At 39.9% G+C, this 27,729-nt stretch overlaps 2 protein-coding genes across 2 annotated transcripts; one reads left to right on the top strand and one right to left on the bottom strand.

Annotated features, from left to right (window-relative positions):
- Positions 1-366: 366 nt before the first annotated feature.
- Positions 367-3,541, bottom strand: LOC121390054. Its single transcript, XM_041521762.1, has 3 exons — positions 3,400-3,541; positions 2,175-2,253; positions 367-1,087 (listed from the first exon to the last, which is right to left on the bottom strand). Exons 1-3 carry the CDS (start codon positions 3,449-3,451, stop codon positions 499-501), a joined length of 720 nt encoding a protein of 239 aa, XP_041377696.1. The 5' UTR covers positions 3,452-3,541; the 3' UTR covers positions 367-498.
- Positions 3,542-18,609: 15,068 nt separating this feature from the next.
- On the top strand, positions 18,610-26,844 carry LOC121390399 (zinc finger protein 665-like). Its single transcript, XM_041522198.1, has 4 exons — positions 18,610-18,794; positions 20,226-20,975; positions 21,845-21,958; positions 24,456-26,844. Exons 2-4 carry the CDS (start codon positions 20,253-20,255, stop codon positions 26,478-26,480), a joined length of 2,862 nt encoding a protein of 953 aa, XP_041378132.1. The 5' UTR covers positions 18,610-18,794; positions 20,226-20,252; the 3' UTR covers positions 26,481-26,844.
- Positions 26,845-27,729: the final 885 nt, after the last annotated feature.

Below are 27,729 nucleotides of genomic sequence, written 5' to 3'. Positions count from 1 at the left end.
CTTGGTAATTACGAACATATATAACGTGTCATTCCATGAACAAACCAAAACGTTTTGTTTCCTCCAGTGTAGAAGGCTAAATATTGCTTCAGTACCTTGACTCAGCCACTCGAAGATTTGTTATTATTATCATTTAAAATCCATAATCATGTTGACTCGTGGAATCGGCCGAGGAATTCCGAATAATTACGAACAGATAACGTGTCATTCCTTTTGTTTCCTCCAGCGTGGAAGGCTAAATAGTGTTTCAATTCCTTGACTGATCCACTCAGCGATAAGCATGTTGCTGCGTGAAATCGGCCGAGGACTCCCGAATAATTACGAATGGATAACATGTCATTCCAAAATTATATGCAAAACAACCTCTTGGTTATTATATTTTATTATTATTATTTTTTAAATATATATATTTTTAAATCGATAGACATGTTATATGTAGTTTAAATCGATAAACTTGTTATGATGTAGTTTAAATCGATAAACATGTTATGATGTAGTTTAAATAGACAGAAACGAAACCGACGCGTTTTCATTTTTGATGGAATCGACTCCGTACACAGACATTTCTGACTGCTCAGCCAAATCGGGCGCGCTTTCCGATTGGTCGGCCAAATCGGGTGCGCTTTCCGATTGGTCGGCCAAATCGGGCGCGCTTTCCGCTTGGTCGGCCAAATCGGGCGCGCTTTCCGATTGGTCGGCCAAATCGGGTGCGCTTTCCGATTGGTCGGCCAAATCGGGCGCGCTTTCTGATTGGTCGACGTCGGCCATGTTGACGTAAGGCCGTTTCGAGCGTACGCTGGACTTGTTGACGGTGGCGTACATGCCTTCAATATCGACCTCCTCATCCCCAGCAACCACCTCGTCGACAAGGGTGAAATCTGTGCGCGTGTCCTCCGACTTCACTACCACGGCGCTATTGACTATACCCTCTTCTCCGTCGGACGGGAAATCGACGTATTGTATATTCGTTTGGGTCGGGTCGACGGGTCCATCTTCTACCTGGGTGGACGACGTCGGCGTCAGGGTCCTGCTGACGTAGGCGTTGTTCTTGTCATCGTGTCGCTTGTAAGGATGCTGTTCTCTCCGACTTGATGGTTAAAGAAAGAAAGAACAAAAGAGTATACATGTATTATATGTGGAGCAATCAAATCGGTAAAATGGACTGTCCAGAATGGGTAAAAAATGTGTTAATCAGACATTGGTAATCTTGACATACATAATCTAATGGGATTAACAAAACAAAAACAAATAAACAAACAAACAAAACCCACAAAAACTCTAACAACTTAAAATCCCTAAATTAATATTCACGGTGGGTTTTTTTGGAGGGGGGGGGGGGTATTAGTAATTTTGTATATATCCACCACCTCCACTTTTTTATGAAATTTTATTTAACGCATAATTAAAATGGACTGCAGGTTGTCTTTTCAGTATACAGTATCTGCTGCGTAATGTGTGTGTGTGTATATGTGTGTGTGTGGGGTGTGTGTGTGTGTGGGTGGTGTGTGTGTGTGTGTGTGTGTGTGTGTGTGTGTGTGTGTCACCCACCCACCCACCCCACACTTTTTGGCAACTTCTTACGCCCGTACCATTGTTTGAAGTTATATTTTGAATGCATAAAGAAACAAGAATTAATCCATGTTGAATAAATCAGGCTACCATTTCTGAGTAGCTGTACCCAACGTATACAAAAAACAGGAAGGAAGGATATGTTTTATTTAACGACGCACTCAACACATTTTATTTACGGTTATATGGCGTCAGACGTATGATTAAGGACCACACAGTTATTGAGAGAGGAAACCCGCTGTCGCCACTTCATGGGCTACTCTTTTCGATTAGCAGCAAGGGATCTTTTATATGCACCATCCCACAGACAGGATGGTACATACCACGGCCTTTATTACACCAGTTGTGGAGCAGTGGCTGGAACGAGCTAACGTATACAAAGACTGCGTCTACATAACTGAACCTTTTAATAACAGCTTTCATTCATTCATTCATTCATTCGTTCATTCATTTATTCATTCATTCATTCATTGGATCATTCGTTCGTTGTCCCTCCCTCCACCCATCCACCCAAATCCCTTCCATCCATTCATCTGTCTTTCTGTCTGTTAGTCTATCTATCGATTAATTCCTTCTTTCCTTCATTCATTCATCTGGTTTCTTACCTTATGCCACAACAAACTGCGCAAATAAGAACCACAATCAACAGAACTGCAGCCACGACGCTGATTGCAACTACTTCAACTACAACACAACAAACAACAACTTCGTCAAACAAAATACGTCAAAATAGTTAACAGAGCAACAAAAAAAACCGAAAGGCATGGTTTTACAGCGACACTAGAAACATTTCAAACTAAAAAAAATTGATTAACACGTTTGTCTTGTTTAAAGAGCACATTGATTTGTTAATCATCAGCTAACGGATGTCAAACATTTGGTAATCCTGATATCTAGTCTTAGAGATGAAAACCATATACATTTATTTCATTTTTAGTAGCAAGTAATTAGACATCTAAGGCCCAAAACACACTGAAGCTACATTCACCTCTTGGGGTCCAGATTAAAAATGTTATGTATGCATTATTTTTCACTTACACATTGATGAAAAATTTCGGAGGGGGGGGGGGGGGGGGGGGAATACATCGGCCCTTTTTCTTCTTGGTTAGAAATCGTGTACACATTTTTTAGGCTCTTTCTTTCTCAATACTATTTCTTCTATTTCTGTGCAATAGACTATTCGCGTATACGAGGCACTCGTTTCGTGTAAGCGCTAACCTTGTGGTAGGGAAGAGTTAAAAAAACAGCATGCCAGGACAGAGTTAAAAAAAACATGCAAATAAAAAACAAATAAAAAAGGAGAAAGGTTGTGAGAGGGCAATAAAAATGCTTGACTTGCTACAGGTGTTTACAATTAATGACATCACGGTATTCGTTAGCTCGAGTTACCTCTAGCCCTCCCCTTTGTTTATATGTCGTAGGGGAGAGCTAGAGATGACTGTGTGGTAATATTTGGCAAATCGTCGACGACCGAATGGTACCCAGCTACTGTGTCTAAAATACAATATTTTTCCTAAATCTGATGCCACAGAGCTTTAGATTGATTATTCTCCAGTCCAGTTGCATGACATTAAACTTACATGTGTGTTTAACCAGTACCAACGCATACACCGAAGAAACCCCGACGCCTCTATGCGAAAACAACCTTTCGCTGTACTTTCTAGTAGTGACGTAAAGCAAAGTGTGTTTCTTCGCTGGCTACTATTTTGGTCGTCGATGATTGCCGAAGTATTACGCACAGTCATCTCTAACTCTCCCCTACAACATGTAAACAAAGGGGAGGGCTAGAGGTCACTCGAGCTACGTGTTCGTGTGCTATTTTTTTTTTACCTGGAAACCTGTCCGAACTTCCTGCTACTGATGTTTTCGTGGTTGTCGACATTGTTGGAGTCGGAGTCGGAGTAGGAGTAGGTGTAGGAGTAGGTGTATGTGTTGGAGTTGGAGTAGGAGTAGGTGTAGGAGTAGGTGTAGGTGTAGGGTGGGAGTAGGTGTAGGAGTAGGTATTGGAGTTGGCAGTAGGTGTATGTGTTGGAGTGGGAGTAGGTGTAAAAGGTAGTAGGTGTAGTAGGAGTCGTAGTCGGAGTAGGCGTAGGAGGTACTTTTTGACAGCTGGCTTAATGCATTGTAATTGGAGTGTTCCTATATTGGTAAAAGAAAAGAGAAACATGAATTAAAAATAAATTAATATCAATAAGGGACGTACATACACGCACATGAACTCACATGCACAATCAACGGAAACACACATATCATAAGACAAACGCGTATGTATGTACAACGTATGTCATACCTACATATATCTGATGTCTGAGTATTAGGTGTATTATCCAGCCCCACCCCAACATTCTTATCTATGCAGTGAATGTTCGACTTCATAGATTTACATATGTGTGAGTATTGTGTACTGCCCCCCCACCCCCCACACACACACACCACACCCGACCCCATTCTTGTGTTGTCCATGTTTGTCACCGTAAATCCACGATTGTGTGAGTGTATTGTGTACTGCCCCCCCCCACACACACACACACCACACCCGACCCCATTCTTGTGTTGTCCATGTTTGTCACCGTAAATCACGATTGTGTGAGTGTATTGTGTACTGCCCCCCCCACACACACAACACACCACCACACCCGACCCCATTCTTGTGTTGTCCATGTTTGTCACCGTAAACCCACGGTTGTGTGAGTGTATTGTGTACTGCCCCCCCCCCCCACACACACACACCACACCCGACCCCATTGCTTGTGTTGTCCATGTTTGTCACCGTAAACCCACGGTTGTGTGAGTGTTATTGTGTACTGCCCCCCCCCCCCACACACACACACCACACCCGACCCCATTCTTGTGTTGTCCATGTTTGTCACTGTAACCCACCACACCACGGTTGTGTGAGTGTATTGTGTACTGGCTTGCCACCCTCCCCCCCCAACACCACACACCACACCCGACCCCATTCTTGTGTTGTCCATGTTTGTCACCGTAAACCCACGGTTGTGTGAGTGTATTGTGTACTGGCTCCACCCTCCCCCCCACACACACACACCCACCCGACCCCATTCTTGTGTTGTCCATGTTTGTCACCGTAAACCCACGGTTGTGTGAGTGTATTGTGTACTGGCTCCTGCTACCCTCCCCCCCCACACACACCCACACCACACCCGACCCCATTCTTGTGTTGTCCATGTTTGTCACCGTAAACCCACGGTTGTGTGAGTGTATTGTGTACTGTCCCCCCCCCCCCCCCCCGCACACCACACACCACAACCCGACCCCATTTTCTTGTGTTGTCCATGTTTGTCACCGTAAACCCCACGGTTGTGTGTTAGTGTATTGTGTACTGGCTCCACCCTCCCCCCCACACACACACACCACACCCGACCCCATTCTTGTGTTGTCCATGTTTGTCACCGTAAACCCACGGTTGTGTGAGTGTATTGTGTACTGGCTCCACCCTCCATTCATATATATCTATATATATCGAGATATACGGCGAATGGTCGAATTGCTACCTGAAACTAATTTGTTTGTTTGTTTTGCTTCACGTCACCACTAGATCACATATTTATAGTTATATAGGATGGCCTTATCCTGCCTTGTGTTGTGTTGTGTTGTGCTGGATTGTGTTGTGTTGTGTTGTGTTGTGTTGTGTTGTGTCGAGTTGTGTTGTATTGCCTTGCCCTGTATTATATTAAGTTGTGTTGTGTTGTCCTGTGTGTGGTTGCGTTGCGTTCCGTTGCGTTGCGTTGTGTTGTGTTGTGTTGTGTTGTGTTGTGTTGTCCTGTGTGTGGTTGCGTTGCGTTGCGTTGCGTTGCGTTGCGTTGCATTGTATTGTATATTGTATCAGTATATATGCTATGAACCTGAAGATAAAACATGAATAATATGAAGGCACCCGCAAAATGTCAAAATTAATATTTCATAACTTTTATAGTTCATTATACTTGAAGTTCAACAATTGGTACCTGCTCCTCCTTTCTTGGAAACCTGTAAACAGTACGCAGACTCTTGACTCAACGTCGACGTCTTCAGTTCCAACATCATCGTGGTGAAGTTTGTTGTGACATTTATTGCTGAACCGTCGGTGCGACACGCAAACGCGTGATCCTTTGTCATTTTGCTATACAAAGTTAACGTAGACACGCATGGATCTCCAGAAATAATATTTTGCTGAAAGCCAATCTCAGCCGCCCCCTGTACTTGTAGTAAGCAAATACATTGGGGGTCAGTTGTGGAATTGGAGAATGCATCCAGATAGAAAGTATCACTGTTTTGAGCTGCATTACCTTCACACATGTTGACCACTGAAACATGAATTTATATGACAGTAATATAACATGATGGCTTATACAACTGTGTTAAAATTAGTTTATTTCCTAATAAATTATTTTATTTGCTAATATATATATTTTTCGTAAGCGTGTACGGAATTATTGGAAGTCCAAATCCAGTTTTGGCAACTTAAAAACATTAATATACATATATTTATATTCTAAACAAAAATCACGTACACGTATGTAGTTTGTAATTTTAGTAATTAAAGGGACATACCCTAGTTTTTAAACACTAAAGCATATTTTTCACTATTAGAGCCGTTTATGATCACTAAAATCAAACATTACTTATATTTTATTGTTTAGATTATCCATTTCCGTACTTCTGGCCATCCTGGTATTTCTAAACACCACAAAATGCATTTTTCATATTTTTAAAAACGCACGTGCGTCTGAGAAGCAACAATTATGGAGTCGCGTTTTAATCTATTGTTTCACTGTTGTATCAACATCGTTACAGGTTTGTAAATTAATCAAACTTAGTGTCCATTTTTATGGGTTAAAATTAGGGTCTAGGTGAAAAATATGCCTTAGTGTTTAAGTACTAGGGTCTGTCCCTTTAAAATATTTTATTATCTTACAATGGCATTAAACTCAGGACTGTCCCTTTAAATGGCTTTGCGTTAGATAACAATGAATATAACTGAATTTACTGATATATGTCAACGTAGCTTTATTTCATTTGTGTAATACAAATGTGGAAATTGGCTGAAATTTCTGCCGGACATTCGGTCTGGAAAGCTACAAATTCCGCCGGACGGAATCAAAATCTGCCGGACCAAACATGATCATAAAGTATAAACACAAAATAATTGCCGGTCCGACGGGACGGGAGACGAAAATATCTCCCGGCCCGTGGTGATGTCTGGCAAATACCTGTCGAGACGGCTGAATTTTGACCCCTGTAATAAAATATTCGTAACAAGTGGAATATAACAACTATGTATGTGGTTGAATAAAGTATATTTCGTGACAAATTAAATGCATATATTTTCCACCAATATCTTGTTGGTAATTTTAGTAGCTTGGCTGCCATATCCAAATTAAAACAAGTTTATCATGCCCATATCCTTTCAAGCTTCAGGCATGTCCACCCTGGGCACAGTCTCGGATATCGCCAGTAACGGAGTCCAGAGCGGAAAGGTTAGCTCCCGTGCGACACTGCTTTGAAATAAATATTTACTGTTCCTTAATTCATAGTGTTGAGAATACATCTTTGTCTTTTACAGGGCTCGAACTTAAGAATTTGTCTCCCACGGCAATTTAAAACAAAATTGCCGTGGGTGAAACGGCCCACCTATGGCCATTTAAAGCCTGCCCATGGCAACTTAAAAAAAGAGAGACTTTTGAAGCAAACAGATGATTAAAAGGTTATGTAGACATATTTTAAATATACTAATGTTATATACTGGCAGATCATTTATTTTATTTTTTTTATTATTATTATTTAACGACGCATTCAACACATTTTATATACGGTAATATGGCGTCAGACGTATGGTTAAAAACCACACAGATATTGAGAGAGGAAACCCGCTGTCGCCACTTCATGGGCTACTCTTTTCAATTAGCAGCAAAGGATCTTTTATATGCACCATCCCAAAGACAGGATAGTACATACCACGGCCTTTGTTACACCAATTGTGGAGCACTGGCTGGAACGAGAAATAGCCCAATGGGTCCACCGACGAGGGCAGACAATGTACACCAGATGTAAACATTTTGCCATCATTGAGGAGCTTTACCGATGTCACTTTTGTACCGTCGGCGATGTTCCCGACCTACGGCAATTTGTATCTCAGCGACGGCAATTGCCGTCGGTGCCGTCGTTAAGTTCGAGCTCCGTTTTATGCATGTACAGACACTGCGATGCTAACATTTGTGACTGAAATTTAAAATATTTCAGACAATAATAGTTTAATGTCAATTTATACTTCTTTTGGGAAATAGACACACTAATTTTGTAAACCTTTCTAGCTTCTTTACACAGAAACAAGGCATAATTTACGCTAAACGAGATCCCCCCCCCTCCTCGTTTTCATTTCTTTTTTGTTTTTAAAAATCTTTTTCTCTACAATATTAATCTCTACTTGATTGTGCCTTGGGGGAGGGACGTAGCCCAGTGGTAAAGCACTCGCTTGATGCGCGGTCGGTTTGGGATCGATCCCCGTCAATCCCCATTGGGCTATTTCTCGTTCCGGCCAGTGCACCACGACTGGTATATCAAAGGCCGTAGTATGTACTATCCTGCCTGTGGGATGGTGCATGTAAAACATCCCAACTAATGGAAAATGTAGCGGGTTTCCTCTCTGAGACTTTTTGCGGGGGGGTTTTGTTTTTGTTTTTTTGTTGGGTTTTTTGGTTGTTTTTGGTTGTTATTTTTTTGGGGGGAGTGGGGTGTTGTTGGCATCCATTGTTAAAATAATATAGCGCATGTCGTCTGGATATTTTGTTACTATTTAATGTTCAAATTACGTCTCTGGTCCTTAATTTGCATCTATCACATGAATAGCAAAGATATAATATTTCCTTTTCAAAATTTAAAAAATATCTATAGTCCGTATCCTTTTTTCATACTATGGAATTTATTACAAGTTATTTACTTCTGAGACGAATGATTTGTAAATTGCACACAAAAATAGTTGTTGTTTTTTTGTTTGTTATTTCCAAAACACTTTTACTTTTGTTGTTACGTCAAACCAAACTGAAATTACTTACACAAAAAAACTAAATAATAAAATAAAAATTGTAGAATAATGGAACGGACTATAGGCTCCCCACTGGGAAATGTACATGTAGACAGGCAAGCAGACAGACAGACAGACAGACAGACACATAGACAGACAGAAAAGTAAACAGTGTAGGAACCGGGGTGGGGGGTCAAGTCCCGAAAATGTACGTTAATTTGTCCTACTCAGTATAAATAAACATACAAATCTGGCTTGTACCATCTCCCCCCCCCCCCCCCCCATACTAGAGGCTATGCCCCTTCACTATCTAGAGAGTGTACCCCTCCCACTCCAGATATCGTTCCAACGGGCCTGGTAAAGAAAGGCAGATAAAGAGACAACAATAAAACAGACATACAGACAGACAGACAGACAGACGGTGCGAGCATTATGCACACTATCACGAAATCTATGAAAACATGCAGGTTGTGAATGGTATTCATGTACTATACAGTTTTATTGTTCATCCAACTGTTATGAAGTCGACATCACGGCTGTCAATTTCACTGTTGCCATTACATCTATATAATAAAATGACAATAATAATACTGTAATTTAAAGCTGTAAAGTAACAACTTTGCAATTGTTTAATTATATCATAAAACTAATTATCTTAATTGAATCATGCATACAAATTTTATTATTATACATACAAATTATATATTTTGTAGCGCACATCATAATTATTATAATATTAATAATTATCTTATTATTTCAAAGTTGTTAAAATTTATAATTAATATTACCTGAAAATTGCATCAACAAAAAATTATATTCTGCCCAACCTGCCTCAAGTCAGACCCCTTGACATACTAGCTATACGAAAACACGTAGGTAATAAATATAGATTGTACTAATTCAGATTCCCGTTGTTCGCTTCTGTTATATGACAACTCAAGCGGCTATAATACTCATAAGACATGCTGCAACTATGTGTTAGCTACAGAAAATAAATGACAATATGCAAGGCATGTAAAAGGTTAATATAATAACTTTATTATATGTAAAACAGTAATCACTAAGGCTTTGCTTCACCCCCAAAGACCTGGGGCAGATCTAGAGGGGGGGGGGGGGGGTCCCAAGGTGTCCGGACCTCCCCCTCTCAAATTTGAGAAGTGCTCCTTTTATTTAGGATTTTTAGGTTTTTTACAAATTTATTTATTCTGTCAATGTATAGAACACTGTAGAATACGTCTGCCAGCGTCCCTGTTGTAGCACTATTATATTATGGTCCATGTGAACCGTTGGTAATTTTTCAATAGTGCCTTCTCATAATGTTATGGTGCCCTTTTTGTCTTGGACCCCCCCCCCCCCCCCCCCCCCCCCCCCCCCCCATCAGAAAAGCTGGATCGTACCGTATATTATAATCGTATCGTATCGTATGATATCGGATTTTATCGTATCCTGTCCTATCCTGAAGCCGGCCTCACATTTGCAATAAAACAAGATTTTAAAAAAAATACCGTTGCGTATCTTGAAGAATCTCAGTTGATTTTATTACACAGGATCGTAGATAAAATCATCACACTCGGTATGATTTCTTACAATTTGTATGATCTTAGGGCTAAGATCGCTTTGTAGAACGGGGCCCTGGTCATCAATTCTTGGAGATTTGTTAAGACAACGACACACGACACGAGTGCATTGGACGATAATAGCCAACTGTATCGCAATCGTTGAAGTCATAATGTTTGTCTTGTCACAAACGGCTATTCTCATTTGAGGCACTCGTATCGTGTGGCGTAGCCTTTAGGTGCGAAATAATAATAATAATAATAATAATAATTAGAAAAAGAAGAAGAACAACAACAACCAAACAAATAAAATAAACAACCAAACAAGTAGACTCCCAAACCCCCCCCCCCAAAAAAAACCCCGACCCGACCCCCCCCCCCCCCCCCCCCCCCCAACAAACAAAAACAGTCTAGCGAGCGGCCGCAAACGATCGCCAACACTTGGCCTCCTGACCACATACTCTGATATGACAACTGTGTAAATCTTCATTGTACGCGTACAATGCAATATTTATTGCCCCACCTGTTTTGAATCATAATAATATTAAGTGTTCCTACAACTCACCTGGATAGCCAGCAGTGCCAGGTAACTGTTGACACGCCCTGTTACCTGCAATAAACATAATAGCTTATTTATTATTTCAATAAATTGCTCTTTCAGCCAGAGGCAATAAAATGATTTCGGAAAGATGACAATCAAATGAGAAATATTATTAAATGTATCCTCTTTTAAATGTGGTCCATTAAAAAGACGTAGTAGAAACAGGCCCTAATATTGCTGGCGAAATGAGCGTTTTCGTCCCCGAAAGTCAGCTCAAGTCGCCGAGGGGTTTTATTTTTTTATTTTATTTTTTATCAAACTTCGCCCCTTTCTTCTGGGAAGGGAGAAGTCACTTCTCCTACTTTTTCAATTCTAGATTAGAGCCTAAGAAGAAAAAGACGAAAAAGAAGAAGAAAATTATAGGAAAAAAAACGTTTTTCAGGCGCGCGTGCAAGAATTTTTACAGGAGAGGGTTTATGGGGTGAGGGGGTGAGTAATGCTCCTTCGGAAAATATATTTAGAAAAAAGAAAATTTGCTTGAAAGGGAGGGGTTTTGATACCGTAACGTCACCCCATCACATTTAAAATTATACTCCAATAATTTCGACACTTGGTCTACAACATATTAGAGGAGTGTGTAATAGAAAGTTAAAGTGTATTTGTTTAACGACACCACTTGAACACATTTTTTTATTTATTATTTTTGTTTTTTTTATTGTCTCCAGAAACATAAGCAAGGTCAAGGTTGGGATAAAAACATGGTTTTATTTGGTATCATAACAAAAAAGCATTGTTTTATTAATTGGTTGATTATTTGATTATTAATATTAAGTATTATATATATAAAACGAAATTATAAAAGATCAGATTAAATAAAAACGCAATGCTAAGATTGATTATCGATAAAATACAAATTGAAAAATATATATTTTATAAAAATTGCCTGTATAAAGACTTTGATGATCAATGGAAACTTTGGCAGCAGTTTGTCAAACAAATTGTATAAATTCATGTATAAACTTATTAATAACAAATTATACGAATATGCTAATAATCATACTTTTATGCAAAATATCGCCAGTTCAGAGAACGTATCTCGACTTTCTATAATTTTTTTCTTTTTATTTTTCTCATTGATCTTTATTTCTATTTTAGTCTTCTTCCTAGTCTATCATGTTAAGTCAGTATCTGTTAAGTCTATCTGTTTCATCTTAATATTGAATACTATGCATGTGTGCATACGGCTCGCGCCCTTTGTGTTCCCTTTCGTCTATCTTCGGCTTCATCTCTGTTACTCCACACGTCCGTGTATGTATGTCTGTCTCTGTCTGTCTCTGTCTGTCTGTCTGTCTGTCTGTCTGTCTGTCTGTCTCTCTCTCTCTCTCTCTCTCTCTCTCTCTCTCTCTCTCTCTCTCTCTCTCTCTCTCTCTCTCTCTCTCTCTCTCTCTCTCTCTCTCTCTCTCTCTCTCTCTCTCTCTCTCTCTCTCTCTCTCTCTCATACAAACACACGCACATGCATATGTATACACATATTGTTTAATAAGTGCATTATGTACGAGTGTATAGCTTTAATTATGTATCGTTTATGTATATACAATAATACCATGTACAGCAATGAATACATTGATTTATTAATCATCGGATATTGGATGAGGAAACCCGCTAAATTTTTCCATTAGCAGCAAGGGATCTTTTATATGCACAATCTCACAGACAGGATAGCACATGCCACGGTCTTTGATATACCAGTCGTGGTGCACTGGCTGGAACGATCGTAACATGCATAACAATTACGAATCTGCCATTAGCATATTTAATACTGTATCTCTGCATCGAACCGATTCCAAAAGGAGTTATAACATAGTCGAGATGGTATGTAACCATGATTGGCTGTTAAGGACCTTTGTCTACAGAGGAGAGCTGATCTTAACCACGATTATATGGTTCCAATTCCGTCTGTAGGATTCGCGCTGTATTTTACAAAACTATTGCTTATATTATTTACACGGAAGAAGACACTAAAATAACTTATAAGTGCTTGGTCCAAACGCTCAATCCTCAGCGCATACGTTACATCCTGGACTGTATGTCTAGAGAGTTGGTTAATGGTTGGTAGTTAGTGAGAGAGAGAGAGAGAGAGAGAGAGAGAGAGAGAGAGAGAAGAGAGAGAGAGAGAGAGAGAGAGAGAGAGAGAGAGAGAGAGAGAGAGAGAGAGAGAGAGAGAGAGAGAGAGAGGGAGGAGAGAGGGATGGAGAGAGAGAGGAGAGAGAGAGAGAGAGAGAGAGAGAGAGAGAGAGAGAGGGAGAGAGGTAGAGAGAGGGAGAGAGAGAGAGAGAGGAGAGAGAGAGAGGGAGAGGGAGAGGAGAGAGAGAGAGAGAGAGGGAGGGTAGGGAGGGAGGGAGAGGGGGAGGGAGGGGAGAGAGAGAGAGAGAGAGAGAGAGAGGAGAGAGAGAGGAGAGAGAGGAGAGAGAGAGAGAAGGAGAGAGGGGAGGGGAGGGAGAGGGGGAGAGAGGGAGGAGGGAGAGGTGAGGAGAGGTGGGAAGGGGGGGGAGTTCTTATCGAGAGAGAGCTATATCTAGAGATTCGCTTTGTTAGAGAGTATCTACTCGCTCTTCGAGAGTGTGTGGTGAGCTCTGGAGGCTTCTTGATTTTATCATCGGGAGCGAGAGCTCTCTTTGGGGGACAGTTTCGCCAAGGCTCTCTTCGCAGAGAGAGATCTCGCTGCGAGAGCTATCTATTTGTCTTTTTCTCCCTCTTTCTCAGGGGCTCTCTCTCTCTCTCTCTCGCTCGTTTCTCTTCTTGAGCCTTACTCGGCTTGCGATCTCCAGTCTCCTACTCTAAAGTTAGTCATGAATTTCTTTGCATTCGCTTCTATCTATACTCTTGCCATGAACAATATCTCTCATCGAGGCATTAAAATCTCAGATACTCTGCCTCTGGGAGCTCTAACTCTCTATCTCCTCTTATCCTCTCTCTCTAGAGATGCGGAACCTAGTGTTCTTATTTCTCCTCTCCGCAACAAGGCTTTCAACCTCTCTCTTTAGTGGGAGCCGTTACCGGGTTGCGAACCCAGTACCTACATAAGTTAGTAAATTAAAAACGCAAACAATACTCCTCCCCATCGAGGCATTAAAATTCACTCTGTGTGAGAGCCCATACCGGGATGCGAACCCAGTACCTACACGCCTTATGTCCAATGACATAAGTACAACACCACCAAACAGCATAAAGACGTCCTTATATATTTACACTTTCGACAAAAAGAACAACAATTACTTTGCTATGTCTACTTTTGGTGGGACACTTGTTTGGAGTGGAAGGAAATAATATTTACTTATATAAAATTAATGACACAGGTCAGTAGTCACAGAATATTATATTTTAAACATGTCTTATAAAGTGTACATACCTGCTGCTAGCTGTGTTGCCAGTAAAATTATGACCAAAGTTAGGTTCCAAAGTTTCGTAACAACCTCCATAATTTTCGTTCTTCAAAACCGTCTTTCAAGAAACAAAATTAGTCCCGAATTTCCTGGTTGCAAATATATTACAAACACATTAAACCCGTCTTCATTCTATAAACTCTTTTGTCATTTTAAATTTACTGTCATCTGTTTCGTTACTGCATCCGTGAGGATATGACGCAAAGTCTCAGTCCCAGCCAGACAGAAGACGTTCGCAGTCTTTCAATTCTTGCTAAGATGATCCACCCTTGGTTGTGTTGCGTCTGAATAAAGAAACATAATCATCCTCAAAGTCTTAACAAGAAGCCATGTAGTTTAACACACTGTATACCCAGATAGTATTTCACACCCGTGAAACCCGCAATATAATAACCGGTCCTGCAACTATTGTCATGCATTAGTGGGTGCATTTCTAAGGAGCGTAGAGATGGGGTACACTGTACAAAAAAGGGGCGTTAGTCATTTCAGAGTGTAGACGCCTATCGTTTATTGTATGAAATCAGTCTTTCGGTATTAATGATTAGGCCAGTGGTTAAAAGATGGACATTAAAAAAGAAAAGAAAAAAAAAGAAGTAAGATTTTCATTGACCATAAAAATTCTAACATACAACAGAAATAGCCCAGCCCAGATGACGGACTTGGTCAAGAATAAATTATATACTGACGTCCAAACGAAACTTTACAAGGCTTGAAATTGTATTATAGAAAACCAACAAACGGAATGGTGGGATACAAAAGTATCATGAAGTTCAACATCTAAACGCCATAATGCACTTCGTAATACATGCAAAGTGTTTGTAAAGAGGTTTCTAAATTGGTTCTTTTCAATTAGCAACACTATTTATCAAATTCAAATTTTATAGATGTAAAGTTTCTTTTGGGGCGTCAGTATATATCCATTGTAGTACTAAATGAAAAGCTTCCAGCTCATGTTTTTGAGTGTATTTATTGATGCATAACGGGAGAAGAAAGGACTAGGAACACCACCCCGGAGAAAAATGGACAAAAGAACAACAACCTGTCTTTCCGTGATCTCTGTTATATAAAGTGCTTTATTCAACCTATTTATAGCATGTCGGGTATGCCGTCAATAAACCTCATAAAAACCCCACTTTTCTATGAAGAGTTTGATCGTGAACGAACGGCATGAATTAACCCTAAGAAAAACGTTTCTATTATGATATGAAAAAGAAAAACGAAAAAGAACACACCTATATAAATATTATATAATAGTTTATTTAATTTAAGCAGAGTTATTAATATCATTTCTCACACACCCGTTGGTGAGAACATTATTCGTCATTTATAACACATACGACTGGGTGCTCCTAGTTGATAACCCGGTCGCCACAGTCATGTCATCTAATGAAAGAAAGCACGATCGAAATTTGTGGCACTGTGACACAATGGCTGTAAATACGTTTTAGTAGGAAAAGACGTGTAAATTTATTTTAAACCTGGTTTTTGAGGATATGTAAGAAATTTATACAATACTACATTCGTGTCCGTTAGATACCATTTATGTTACAATTCGTTGTTTTAAAAAAAAAAATCGCAATGGCTGTAAATAGGTTTTAGTTGGAAAAGACGTGTAAATTTATTTTAAACCTGTATATATAAGGATAAGTAAGAAATACAATATTACATTTGTGTCCGTTAGATACCAATTATCTTACAACTCGTTGTTTAAAAACATCCAACTCGCTTTCGTTCGTTAGATACGTTTTGAAACAACTCTTTGTCAAATAATAGAATCTAACGGCCACTCACGTAGTATTATCTGTACAACACACGTGTTTTAATTAGTTTTACACACCGTTGGAGGGGACACTGTCATATTTGTTATATCACAGAACGATATCCCATATAATTATGTAGGTGTCCGATTTAGAGTCGTCTGATTGGCTGTTTCAGGATGATGACCTAGATACCAAAGTCAAGCCGTTCACTCGTATCAACAACACTGAAGCCGATTATAACATATGTTTAGTTATACAATTTATTTATTTTATATTCTCAGAACTTGTATTATTTTATATTCTCAGAATTTGTATTATTTTATTCTCATAACTTGTATTATTTTATATTCTCAGAACTTGTATTATTTTATTCTCAGAACTTGTATTATTTTTCTTTGTTGTTTTTGTTTTTTTGTTCAAAATGGTACACGTATAGGCGTTTCCTTACACCTTACGTAAACAAAGAAAGAATGAATGAAAGACAACATAGGAACAATTAAAGAAATGTCGACATGTCTTCCGTTACTGTCACGGGCGAATAAGGCAATTTCTCTTTGGTACTAACATTTCTTTTGCCTCTAAAATATGTCAGGGGCGAGTTGTGTTGGTAGGAGACGGGTTGTATTGGTAGGAACCAAATTGTAATAGTGGGAGCCGAGTTGTATTGGTAGGAAGCTAGTTGTATTGGTAGGAGGTGAGTTGTATTGGTAGAGGTGAGTTGTATTGGTAGGAGACGGGTTGTATTGGTAGGAACCAAATTGTAATGGTGGGAGCCCAGTTGTATTGGTAGTAAGCTAGTTGTATTGGTAGGAGGTGAGTTGTATTGGTAGAGGTGAGTTGTATTGGTAGGAGGTGAGTTGTATGGTAAGAGCCAAATTGTATTCGCACGATCCAAGTTGTATTGGTAGGAGCTGGGTTGTAATGGTAGGAGCCGAGTTGTATTAGTAGGAGGCGATGTGTATTAGTAGGAGGAAAGCTGTATTGGTGGGAGGCGATTTTTATTGGTAGGAGGCGAGTTGTATTGGTAGGAGGTGTGCTATATTGGTTGGAGGAGATTTGTATTGGTAGGAGGTGTGCTATATTGGTAGGAGGCGATTTGTATTGGTAGGAGGTGAGTTGTATTGGTAGAGGTGAGTTGTAATGGTAGAAGCCTAGTTGTATTGATAGGATCCGAGTTGTATTGGTAGGAGGTGAGTTGTATTGGTAGGAGGCATGTTGTATTGGTAGGAGCGAATTGTATTGGTAGAAACCTAATTGTATTGGTAGGAGCCGAGTTGTATTGGTAGGACCCGAGTTGTGTTGGTAGGATCCGAGTTGTATTGATAGGATCCGAGTTGTGTTGGTAGGATCCGAGTTGTGTTGGTAGGATCCGAGTTGTTTTGGTAGGAGCCGAGTTGTATTGATAGGAGCCGAGTTGTATTCGGTGGGAGCCAAGTTATATTCGGTGGAAGGCGAGATGTATTGATAGGAGGCGAGTTGTATTGGTGGGAGGCGATTTGTATATGTAGGAGGCGACTTATATTGATACAAGGCGAGTTGGCTGATCAGATGATCTCCTGGGCACATACTGGACCGTTCAGCAAATACAGGTACGTAATGCAAACTCGGGAATTTTATACCCAGTCCTATACCTCCTACCATGTAGAGCTGGGCAGTATTAAAATTTCAGCTTCGGTATCGGTGTCGGTATTGATACAATACCGATACCGATACCGATACCGATATCGAGCGGTATTTTCGGTATACTCGGCTTTAAATGCATGTCCGAGTTAAATCTCACCCGCTAATTTCATTTAAATAAAATTAAATTCCATACACAAGGCCCTCGTGTCTCTCTTCTTTTCAGCTGTTTGCGTTCGTCAGATATAATGTTAGTGCTTTACTAAATGGCGGATAACATTTCGATATTTTGAAATTTACTCGGTACGGTAAATCGGTATTGACATGATTATGATACCGATACCGAACAGTATATACGGTATACCGCCCAACTCTACTACCATGTAACCTTTCCCTTCTACAATAACACTAATCCTATAATAGAGTCCCTTACAACATCATGGCGTTCGTGCCATTTAAGAGCACTTGTTTACAAACATTCGTATATTGTATTTTGTCCCATGTAAATTCGTTTTTCCCAAAACACACACAAACACACACACAAACACACACACACACACACACACACACACACACACACACACACACACACACACACACACACACACACACACACAGACAGACAGACAGACAGACATACAGAGATAGAGACGCGCAGGGAGGGAGAGAGAGAGAGAGAGAGAGAGAGAGAGAGAGAGAGAGAGAGAGAGAGAGAGAGAGAGAGAGAGAGAGAGAGAGAGAGAGAGAGAGAGAGAGAGAAAGAGAGAGGGGGAGGGAGGGAGGGGGGAGGGAGGGAGGGAGGGAGGGAAATTAAGAATAAAATATGTTAATAAATGAAACAATGTGTGTAACGATAAAACATTTTATTGTTAATTTATATATTTTTATGTTTATAAAAACTTAACAAAATTAGTTATAAAATACATTTAGCCAAAAACCTACAACCCCAAAACCCGTCATCAACAACAACAAGAACAACTACAACAACTTTCAACAGCATGTATACTAAAACAAATTTAAATAGAAATTATAAGTGCTAAGAAGCTTCTAATACGTTGGAGGAAATTTCACAACAACTACTAATGAACATGGACAAACCGGATGTTATTTACAGAGAAGCAAGTTTTATTTCATTCTTGCAAGAAAACAAATATATTAGTTCATATCTTTTTCTGTCAGTGGATATGTAATTCTATAAACCTTGTGAAAATTTAATTATTAATTTGGTAAAAGTTACTGCATTTTCCACAAGATTTACACAAAGTTTCAGAATAAGATATGGTATGAGGTCAAATTTTCGTGGATGTTCTATTTTCGGAACAACGCATTTTCCAAGAAATTCACTGTCAAAATAAAACCTAATGGCGTTCATTCCTGTTGTCGTGTGTACAGAGATTTGTAGTGATCTTTATAACATTTCAGGCCAGACGTAGCCCAGTGGTAAAGCACTTGCTTGATGTGTGGTCTGTCTGTGGGTCCATTGGGTTATTTCTTGTTCCATCCAGTGCACCACGACTGGTTAGTTCATCAAGATAAACCTCGCGTGCAAGCACAACAGTGATATTTATCCTGTCTATCCATTCCGCCATTCACAGTTTCTGGACAACGGTTCCGAGGAAATTTGCTCGGAACGAAATTGCGGTCAAAATAACGATTACCATCACATTTCCCCACCCTAATCGTATATTGTGATCTATTTCGAGCTCACTGAGACCAAGAAATATTTACTTTGAAACGATCTTCACTTTGAATTAAAGGAAAAAAGTCCGACTTTACCGAGTGGATTCTAGCAGCCACTTTCTAGCAGCCAATTATGCTGGCAGACAATATCAGCTGACACGCATGGCGACGTTCTAAACACCAGAATCATACGCCTTTCGAAGACCTTTAAGACATAAAAATGAGTCTTGGTTGTTATTTTGATTTTGTGTGGGGGTTTTTTATATAAAGATACTCTTTTAAACTCTGAAATTCTTAAGTTATAGTGAATACTAATAATTAGCATATCAGTGTGTTTAAAAGTGGGGGAAATACAAGTAACAATCGAAAGGCGTATGATTCCGGTGTTTAGAACTGCAAATGGCGGAATGGATAGACAGGATAAACCTCGCCGTTGTGCTTGCACGCGAGGTTTATCTTGATGAACTACACTACTGGTATATCAAAGGGCACGGCTGTGGTATGTGCTATCTGATCTATGGGATGGTGCATATAAAAGATCCCATGCTACTAATGGAAACATGTAGTGGGTTTCCTCTCTTAACACAACATGTCAAAATTATCATATGTTTGACATCCAATAGCCAATGATTAATAAATCAATGTGCTCTAGTGGTGTCATTAATCAGAACAAACAAATCTTTTTATAACATTTCAGCAAATCGGTACAATATTAGTGTAACTGCAAGAAGCAAATTACGGCCATAATCATGAGCAGGGCTACCTCTGGCACTCGCCACTTGCGAATTTTGAAAGCAGGTGGCAAATGTTTTTTTAGTTTGGCGAAATAATTTCATGTAATAATTGAAATTTTTCTGGAAAATAACTGATAATTTTTGAAGTTCAGTAGATAATTTGGCAAATTGTTTTGCTCACTCTGCATTGAGCTAGTATACACGTACATGTAAATACTCCTGTTCTTTCCTTCCAGGTGGTATTAGAGTATTGAGACAGATACACGTACACATAAATACTCCTGTTCTTTCCTTCCAGGTGGTGTTAGAGTATTGAGACAGATACATGTACATGCATGTCAACATGGATGGAGAATTGACTGTGATCCCGGTTGACGAGGATGGAAACCAGCTCCAGCTGTCCACGCAGGAGATCTCCGCAGTGCAGAGTCAGGTCAGACACATCCAGTCTCAACTACAGCTAGACGATGCCAGCTTCACCACCGGTCAGACGGATGTGGTAGTTCCCTCCGTATCAAGACTGAACGCTTGGAAAACAGATGGGTATAACGAGGATAACATTGACAAAGCAGACTGCAGCAATTGGCAGAACATTCTGAAAGCAGACGGCAACAATCAACAGAATGTTCTGAAAGCAGACAGCAATAATCGGCATAGCATACTGAAAGTAGACAGCAACAATCATCATAATATTTGGAAAACAGACGGGAATGATCAGTTGGAAACAGCTGCTGCCAGCACTTTTATTTCATCAGATGTTACAAAATCGGGCTGTATCACAGGCAGAGTCCGTAGTAGAAGTGAGGTGACTTCAGATCACATGCGTCCAGTGGTGTTGGTTTGTAATGTAAGAGACCGCGAGTTCGGTGGTGATGACGATGGTGGTGGTGAGAAGGTGATGATGGTGTCGGGTGTGAGGAACATGTCGCCGGCTGGCTTCTTCCACAACTTGAGCAGTGATGAGACCGAACCTTCCTTTCATCTGTACAGGTGTCCGACCTGTTACAAGACTTTCACGTCAGATGGGACCCTGGCCAAGCACATGCAGGTCAGTATCGGAGGTAGAATCACACAGCCGTACTTCAACATTGGTCTTCCATAACCCTCAGCTATAGTTTGCCCCCTATTTTCTACTCTCTTTTTTTCTTCATTACATTTAAAGAGGTGGGATGTAAGTTAGTTGTATAGTGGTCGCCAGATGCACGATCGATCTAGGATTGATTCCTGTTGGTGGGCACATTTGGCTATTTCTCGTTTCAGCCAGTGCACCATGACTGGTATATCAAAGGCTGTGGTATGTATTATCCTGTCTGAGGCATAGTCCATATAAAAGATCCCTTGCTGCTAATCGAAAAGAGTAGCCCATGCAGTGGTGACAGCAGGTTACCTCTTTCAATATCTGTGTGGTCCTTAACCATATGTCTGATGCCATATATGACCATAAATAAAATGTGTTGAGTGCATCTCTGTCTCTCCCTCTCTCCCTCCCTCTCTCTCTCCCTCTCTCTCTCTCTCTCTCTCTCTCTCACCCTCCCCCTCTCTCTCTCTCTCTCTCTCTCTCTCTCTCTCTCTGCTTGTTTATCTTTGAATTTCAGTTTTAACTGTATTATACATTATATATATTCAATGGGTAGTTCACAATAATATTTGTAATTTCTTAAAACAAACTCCTGCATGCATAGTTTATCTTTGATAGCAAATGAATCAATGTTTAACGACACCCTAGCACAGAAATACACATCTGCTATTGGGTGTCAGAAAAGGTAAGTATGTGGAAATAATTATTATTTATACAATTATGTAAAACCTCAGTCTCTTTGATAGCATGTTAAGTTCTTTGTTTTGTTGATCAATGAGTTAGTATTTTTGTGTAAACTTGTACTCTAGAATTAACAATGAATTATTCTGCTTGGTCAGGTTCACACCCCTGAGAGTTTTGTCTGTCTGGAGTGTGGAAAAACCTTCAACCTGAAGGGTAATCTACAGAAACACATGGACACCCACAGTGGGAAGAAACAGTTCAAGTGTGAGGTAAGACATGTTTTAATTCAACACATTTGTAAGAACGAATCTGATTGGATCTGTACTAAAAATTTCAGGTGATAAAATAACTGATATACCGGTCACAAATTTTCTGGCAGAAATAAGTCATAGGTTAAGCAAAGAACAGGGTTGTTTTGTAATGACGTCATACAGACAATTTCTGTAGCGTTCATATTACGTACAGAAGTCGTTAAATACTGAGAAGTTTTTATGTCAGAAATGAACATATTATTCTTTATTACTTGTTATCTAATCATGAGAGCTGATTAAATATGTCAAATTACACATCTGTGTTCGAGTCGCTAACTGTTCGACCACCCATCATCTGTTAAAGGGCTGCTTAATGACGTCACCAGCTGGTGACGTTTATATGCTTATTCTTACAAAAAATGTGACAATTTCTTATTTAAAATCAAAATAGGAAACAGTTTTATTAGAATAAGGATAACCCTACTGTGTTTTCCAATTTGCGGACGTATATCGGTGGTTTTACAGTCGCAATTTACCATTTTAAAATAAATTTGTGACAGTAAAACCACCGATATATGTCCGCAAATCGGAAAACACAGTAGGGTTATCCCCTAATTATTACACACCCGTTGGTGAGAACATCAGTATTTTTTAATAACAAGTTTTCTAGAATTTTTATATACCCCACTAGCGATGGGATCAGTGATTTTAAAAATGTACTAGCCACGATTAAAAATTCACTAGCCCTACTACTTTACTTTAAGTTAATACAATTTTACTAAATAATAGTGATTATCAGATAGGTCACCTGATAACACATACTGTTAACACATGTATGTGTGATAACAATTTAAAAACATGTGACTGGCTGCTTCTAGGTGACGACTAAGTCATTAATGCCATACCATACCATCCAATGAAAAAAAGCATGATCAAAATTGATTATATATGTTACATGTAACTACAAGCATTAGGGACATAAACAGGTTTTAATTGGAAAAGGCTTTTTTGAGTTGTTTGTTTTTTAGGATATGTAAGAAATATCCCCACCATTTCAACCTGTGCACCATATCTGGTACATCAAAAGTCATGGTATGTGCTGTCCTATCTTTGGAAGAGTGCAAATAAAAGATCCCTTGCTATTAATTAAAAAATACAGTGAGTTTCGTCTGAGGCTATATTAGAATTACCAAATGTTTGTCATCCAATACAATAGCCGATGATTTATAAATCTTTATCAAAATTTGTCCTCAGGCCGCAAAGAACCCCAGTGCATGGATACGGGTTAAAAGTTTGTGACTATGTTCTTATATATAGAGAGAATACTACACTCCTTTCAGTTAATACCATTTTTATGAACAAGTAAATTAGAAAATGGTATCTATCTTACTTTCCCTTGCTAGATACCATTTTCTAATGTACTCATTCATAATAATGGTATTAAATTGAAGAGAGTGTCATATTTTATTTATTACCTACCTATAATTATTGCTTAGAATGCATTTAAAAGTAACAGAAGTAAACAAGTAGAACAGCTGCTGTTTGAGTGTCATTATAGGCGCCACCCACAATCAAGGTTAATGACACAGATTTGGATTTCACAAATGCGCTGAGAGTAAGATAGATGGCAAACTTAACTTTTTTCAGTTAAACAATGACAGATCAATCAAAAAAATATTTACACTGATAGCTCGGCAAGTATCTCGGGCATTAATTGGCTAGCGAACTGGGAAGAAACCGCCTCCTGTCAAAATGCTTGACATGGAGTCTCCGAGGGAATCCTCAAGCTTTTTTATTAGGAATGGAATAAAAATTATTTAAAACATGGAAAATGACGGTGGAAAAATCAATCGGAAAAATATAACAGAAATATAGTTCCATATTTTGAGCGAACTGGCTCGCGACCACTGTTTTATTAAAATAAAAATGGTGACAGTGAAACAGCCAATGTCAAAATGTTACTTAACCATTGAATTTAATTAGGTCAGCGGTCAGTGAGCAAACTTCTTGTAATGTCTGCATTGCGACCATTTTGGTCTCATGAGTGACCATTTTTTGCATTTGGCGACTAAAACATTTAAAAACTATCTATATAAAAAAAAAATAGAAGTCGCACCATCTGGCTCCTAGACGTAAACGTTAACGTAGAGGGCTGTCTTATTTACATTTGCCTCTCTTGTAGGAATGTGGGCACTTTGGGCTACATGTATTTCTCAATCAAGCCAGTGCACCACAACTGGCTTTATCCTGTTTTTTGGGTATGACACTGGAATTGAATATTTACAATGTGTGTGCTGAATGCAACCACAGTCAACAGTTCCTCGGAAAGAAAATGGGTTAGGGTTAGAGTTTAAAAAATCATAATTGTGTCAAAAGATTAACTTAAAAAAAAAAAATCTACCAAAAATTGAGTATGGCGCCTTACCCGTTTTACCCTCTGGCAGAAACCCTGATAGCCTATGTCAATAAGTAGTATAAATTCTCTACTTACATTTGCATCACATCTCTTTTGTAGGAATGTGGGAAGGAGTTTCTCCTGAAAGGAAACCTCAAGAAGCACCAGCTGAACCACTCAGGCCAAAAGGACTACATTTGTCTTGTATGTCAGAAGAAGTTTGTCCTGAAGGGCAACTTACAGAAACACCTGGCGACGCACATCAAGCCGTTCGACTGTGAGCAGTGCAGCGAGGCGTTCTCCACCCAGGCAAGTCTGTCGAGGCACATCAAGTCCTCGCATGCAGAACCCTCCGTTTACGAGTGTCACTTGTGCAGGAAACAGTTTCACTACATGCGGTACTTACGACAGCACATGGAAACGCACCAAGAGAGCATCGCGTATACGTGTAGCAGTTGCGAACAGCAGTTCAAGACCTCGGCTCTGCTGAAAGCCCACAAGCGTAGGGCGCACACGGAACCCACCGAAGAATGTGAGACATGCGGAAAGAAATTTTTAACAAAGCACGACCTGAAACGTCACGCCGAAATCCACAGAGAAGACAAGCCATTTCAGTGCGAAATCTGTAGAAAGACGTTTGTCAGGAAAGCAGCGCTGTCAAAACATCTTGGTTCTCACAAGGACTTCAGATGTGACAAATGCAGTGCTTCGTTCAACACGGAGGAAAACCTGCACCATCACGAATCTGTTCCGTGTGGTGACAATGTTCTGGCTTGTCCCATATGTCAGCAGTCGTTCACCCGAAGGGCCAATCTGAAACGTCACCTGCGGTACCACGGAGGCAAGCGTTCGTTCACGTGCGACATCTGTCAAGAGATGTTCACGCGGAAGGAGAGCATGCAGCGCCACCTGATGGGACACCGCGACATCAAACCTCACGAGTGCAACTTCTGTGGGAAGCGCTTCCTGAGCGCATGGAACCTGAAGACGCATCGGTACACCCACACCGGAGAGTGTCCATACAAGTGTGTGCACTGCGGAAAGGGATTCCGCTCCACGTGGAACCGGAACATCCACATGACCACGCACACGGGACGCAAGGCCTACACGTGTCGGGTGTGTATGACGCAGTTCACGACCTACACGTCACTGCGGAGACACTCTGCAAGTCACTACCCTCACCTAAACTCGCAGAACACACAGTTGAGGAACAGGAAGCGCAAGTCCACGATGAAAATTGTTAATGCCTGTCATTCCAAAAGCAGCGGTTCAGGTTCTAAGAAGACAGATGGGAAGCAAAGGAAATTGGGATCTAGGAAAACAGAATTTAGTCTTCGCCCCATTCGTAAACCAAACAGATGTTCGGTTTGTGACAAGGGTTTTTGGTCACCGTTATTTCTCCAGTCACATATTGCAAAGCACAGAGAACATACATCTTCTGCAGGGAGCCAAATTGTTGGTCGGGAAAATAGGAATTACGGTTCAAATATCGGGTTATCAGAAAGTGGGTGCGAAGCGTCAGAAAGTTTAATCAAACCAATACAGTCGGATACCGAAGGTATTGACATGCAAGTGTTTAACAAAGATGTCTTCTCCCATAACTCTTCATTTCCAAAGCCAAAATCATTTGTGTGTAACAGCACAACTCAAAGCAATAGATCCAACCAAGAGATGTCGAACGATCATGTAATGGATGCAGTTTCTGAAAGCTGTTGTGTACAAAGACTTACAGATTCATTATTGGAAAGACAAACTGGTGTGACTCAGGAAAATAAAAGTGATTTGAACACTATGGTGTGTGATCTGGAATCGAAAACTAAGCAGACGTCGAACTTAATTTCTTCACACAAAAATTATATTCCTTCAGATCATAGTGTTGGAATAACATCAGAAAAGAATCTTCGGACTCAGGAAATATCAAATGTAACTGATATTCAGTATGCGAGTATGAGGCTTGAACATGTTTCCTCCTGTGAGCCAGGCTTACTCAAACAGGGGGGAAACTCTTCCCATTTGGTTGCGGACAGAAGTAGACTGAAGAAGAAAAACATTAGTTTTCATGCCGAGTGCTACATATGCGCCAAGGAATTTGACAACAAAAGCCAGCTAAAGAGACATATGAAAATTCATGAAACGGGTTCATGATCAGACTGATTGCGTTAATTTTATTATGAAAGCGGTTTTGTATATTATACAGTGAAACACGTCTAAACTGGATCGCATTGGGGAACTAATATTTATCTGATTTAGACATGAGTCAGTGTTTAGAGGGTTACATTTTGAAATTTAGAAAATTCAGGACCATGGAACTTGGCCGGTGTTGGTAATATTCCAGTTAGTTCAGTGTCTGGTTTAGACGGGTTTCCCTGCATTAAGAAACAATGTGTCTATCAGGTTTATAAAGGTGTATTTAAGACCAAGCTTGTTTCATATAAAACTGGTTTGATGGTCTGTTAATTAATATCGTAACTTATACTTGTGACATTAAATTGGTTACCGTGTCAAAAAATACCTGTTATCGTGGTCACTCGGAGAATAACTGATTGCTGTGTTAAGATAGTAGCTTTAGCATTTGAATGTTAGAATGGTGAATGCTGCGATGCTCAACAGAGAGAGAAAGCGAGAGTAAACGGACACGAAAGGGATGGAAGGAAGGAAATCTTTTTATTTAATGACACATTTAACACATTTTATTTACAGATATATGGCATCAGACCTATGGTTAAGGGCCGCACAGATATTGAGAAGAAACCCGCTGTCGCCACTTCATGAGCTACTCTTTTTCGATTAGCAGCAAGAGATCTTTTATATGCACCATCCCACAGACAGGATAGTACATACCACGGCCGTTGTTACACCAGTTGTGAGGCACTAGCTGGAACGAGACCGATCCTAGGACGACCGTGCACCAGGTGAACGCTTTACAACTGGACTACGCTCCACTCACGACAAGAAAAGTAGAAAAATCGAGATCCTTGATCAGTTGAAAGTTTGTTTTGTTAAAATACACCACTGGAGCACATTGATTTTTTAACCTTCGGCTGCTGGATGTCAAACATTTGGTAATTTTGATATATAGTCATAGAGAGGAAACCCGTTTATATTTGTCTATTAGTAGCAATGGATCTTTTATATGAACCATACCACAGAGAGGATAGCACATACCACGGCCTTTGGTATACCAGTCGTGGTGCACTGGCTGAAACGAGATTCAACCTACCACGCATGGGGAAGGTGCATTACCACTGGGCTACATCCCGTCTCCAAGTCTTAATGCAAGTAGCTAACTGATGAATTACTAACTAGCAACGATAATAATAATAGTTGGTTCATGTATGCTTAAAACTGAAGGAAATAAACGATCTTGAAAATGTTAAAGTTTTTAAGTTTTAGG

This window comes from Gigantopelta aegis, chromosome 15 (assembly GCF_016097555.1).
Source record: "Gigantopelta aegis isolate Gae_Host chromosome 15, Gae_host_genome, whole genome shotgun sequence".
NCBI classification, from domain to species: domain Eukaryota; kingdom Metazoa; phylum Mollusca; class Gastropoda; order Neomphalida; family Peltospiridae; genus Gigantopelta; species Gigantopelta aegis.
This window is presented reverse-complemented; position numbering and strand designations above follow the sequence as displayed.

Coding starts and splice junctions, on each gene's coding strand:
- LOC121390054 (XM_041521762.1), bottom strand. CDS start 3,451: ATGTCGACAACCACGAAAACATCAGTAGCAGGAAGTTCGGACAGGTTT. Junction 2,254..3,399: donor AAGTTCGGACAGGTTTCCAG/GTAAAAAAAAAA, acceptor GTTGTGTTGTAG/TTGAAGTAGTTGCAATCAGC. Junction 1,088..2,174: donor GCAGTTTGTTGTGGCATAAG/GTAAGAAACCAG, acceptor TTAACCATCAAG/TCGGAGAGAACAGCATCCTT.
- LOC121390399 (XM_041522198.1), top strand. CDS start 20,253: ATGTACATGCATGTCAACATGGATGGAGAATTGACTGTGATCCCGGTT. Junction 20,976..21,844: donor CCCTGGCCAAGCACATGCAG/GTCAGTATCGGA, acceptor CTGCTTGGTCAG/GTTCACACCCCTGAGAGTTT. Junction 21,959..24,455: donor AGAAACAGTTCAAGTGTGAG/GTAAGACATGTT, acceptor TCTCTTTTGTAG/GAATGTGGGAAGGAGTTTCT.